This window comes from Phalaenopsis equestris, unplaced genomic scaffold (genome assembly GCF_001263595.1).
Source record: "Phalaenopsis equestris unplaced genomic scaffold, ASM126359v1 Scaffold001021, whole genome shotgun sequence".
NCBI lineage: Eukaryota > Viridiplantae > Streptophyta > Magnoliopsida > Asparagales > Orchidaceae > Phalaenopsis > Phalaenopsis equestris.
In genome coordinates this window covers 28,641-31,369 of record NW_018165460.1, presented here as the reverse complement: position 1 = coordinate 31,369, position 2,729 = coordinate 28,641, and the positions used below count along the sequence as shown (strand labels likewise).

General features: G+C 37.3%; 1 protein-coding gene across 1 annotated transcript in view; it reads left to right on the top strand.

The window, feature by feature from the left end:
* LOC110032760 (protein PLASTID MOVEMENT IMPAIRED 1-RELATED 1-like) overlaps nt 1-1,762 on the top strand; it is a 4,185-nt gene extending 2,423 nt beyond the window's left edge. The window contains exons 2-3 of the mRNA XM_020736508.1: nt 1-364; nt 456-1,762. The exon at nt 1-364 is cut by the window's left edge and continues 1,617 nt beyond it. Of these exons, the coding sequence (XP_020592167.1) occupies nt 1-364; nt 456-1,560 (1,469 nt within the window). The 3' untranslated portion in view covers nt 1,561-1,762. The remainder of the gene's footprint in view (nt 365-455) is intronic.
* Nucleotides 1,763-2,729: the final 967 nt, after the last annotated feature.

Genomic DNA, 2,729 nt, shown 5'->3' with positions numbered 1-2,729 from the left:
GCAGGAATGGATTTGGTAGTCCCATTGATCTTCCACCCGAGGAACCTCCCGAGCTACCACCCCTTGGTGCAAACTTGGGGCCTTTTGTTCAGACAAAAGATGGCGGGTTTCTGCGCTCCATGAGCCCAAACCTGTTCAAAGATTCTAAGAGTAATGGAAACCTAATCATGCAGGTCTCAAAACCTGTTGTACTTCCTGCAGAAATGGGTTCTGACAATCCGGAAATATTGGAGCACTTGGCTTCCATTGGAGTTGAGAAGTTATCAATGTTTGCTAGTAAGTTAATGCCCTTAGAAGAAATTACTGGCGGTTTCATGCAACAACTTGCATGGCATGCTGTACCTGATACGGATGCATTTCAAAGGTTTGCTCACTTCCTAAAAATTATTGCACGTTTTAGTTCTGAATTCGTGGGTTAATTTTAATTTTCTTTTTGGTTTCTTTTGCCATTGCAGGCATATTTCATCAGTGCATCAGAACTATGATGATGATTCTCTGTCTGATCCAAGTATCCCTGGAAGGAATGGCAAATATATCAGTGCAGCAACCGACGGTGTTGGGGAATCAAACTGCGATTATGTTTCATTGAAAGATCTCGCTCCATTAGCAATGGAAAAAATTGAAACTTTGTCTATTGAGGGTCTCAAGATACAGTCTGGCATGTCTGATGAAGAGGCACCTTCAAATATCACTAAACAATATGTTGGTGAGATGCCATGTTTTGAGGGAAAAGGAGTCCGGAATATTACATCATTAGGCTTAGAAGGTGTTGCAGGATTACCACTTCTTGATGTTAAAGATAATGGGGATGACATTGATGGTCTGATGGGTTTGTCAATTTCACTGGATGAGTGGATGCAGCTAGATATGGGAATAGTAGAAGAATATGAGCTCAGTGATCGTACATCAAAGATTCTAGCTGCCCATCATGCTAAACCTGCTGAATTTTCGAGCAGTGGCTGGAAGGATTATAAAAGAGGGATGAACTCGAGTAGGAGGTGGGGTTTATTAGAAAGCAATTTTACAGTGGCACTGATGGTGCAGCTTCGTGATCCCCTTCGCAATTATGAGCCTGTTGGGACTCCAATGCTAGCTTTAGTTCAAGTGGAGCGTGTTTTTCTTCCTCCTAAACCTAAGATTTACTCCACAGTTTCAGATAAGAGCAAGTATGAACAAGAGAATGAGTCTGATACTGAGATTGAACAGGTTCTGAAAATAGAAAAGGAAAATGTTGCTGATGTGATTCCTCAGTTTAAAGTCACTGAAGTCCATGTAGCCGGTTTGAAGACTGAACCGGAAAAGAGAAGGCATTGGGGCAATTCGATTCAACAACAATCTGGTTCCCGATGGCTGCTTGCAAATGGGATGGGGAAGCTTAACAAGCATCCACTCATGAAATCTAATACAAGCAACAATGTACCACAATTGACCGCCAAAGTTCAGCCTGAGGAAACACTCTGGAGTATTTCTTCACGAGTTCATGGTAATGGTTCCAAATGGAAAGAGGTACCAGCAGTGAAACCACACAAGAGGAATCCAAATTTTTTGTTTTTCAGATGAGGTAGGAAGATCTCTATTGAGATTGCTGTCTGAAACTACTTGTTTCAGTTGTTTCAGAATAAGCATTCTTTTTTTCTTTTTTTTGCCTTTTTTTTATTTAATTGATATGTGATACTTTTTAAGGTATTCTCTTATGTTAATATAATATGAAGTGCTGATCTGTGGGCATATATCATGTATCATAATAAATATATTGGGAAATTTGAAGCATTTGTCGATTTTGTGAGGTTTTACATTCACAATTTTTTCATTGGTTGTGTACTTGTAAATTCCTCTCTTCTTACCAAATCTTTAAAAACAAATGGCATCAATTACTCGATCTCATGTTTTTCTTAAAGTTACAGAAGCCCTTTGTTCCTTTGAAAATGAAAGCCAAACATAGGAAACCTTCTTTTGCCTCTTCACTCGTGTGGAGCTCTTTCATAATCTCAAAGCCCGTGGAATGTGTTGGTTTCCATTCAATTCTATAAAGGAATTTGATTAACTTCTAATGTATTTAGCAAAATGCCCTCAAATTTTAGTTTGATTTGACACCAACAAATTCTCCTCTTAATCATATACTCGCTATCAACAAATAAAAAATGGATAATACAAAATTTTAAATTGCCAAGGCTCCTTCCTCACGTAAAGCACCACAGGACAATTGTTGTGCAGACAAATAATGTTTATTCTTTACTTAAACATGAGAACATTGATCACCTTATCAAGCATGATTATGCGCTTTGTAGTTATTTTAAACTAAAATCTCACCATTTTCAATGTCTTCTTTGATGAAATGGTGGCCAACATCAAAATACTTAATTCTCACATGTTAAATTTAATCTTCATCTCAATGGATAGCTTTCTAACTGTCATAGATGACATGGTTAATTTTAATTCTTCTATCAAGAGATTTAATATAGGAGTAAAAAAACGCACAACATTGCTATTAGATTTATCCGTCATATAACAAACTATAATATATAATACTTATGAGATACCACAAAATTCATTTCGCTACTTTTCACCAGCTTGGCAAGGCCGACATCTATGCTCATAACAATGATTGCATGTGAAATATCCAAATGTTTGCACATCGTGACCTACATGAAGTCTCCAATTGTGTTAGCACAAGACTCTATTTATAAAATTATTCTCTTCTAGTATTAATGAAGAAGCCATTGACTTGA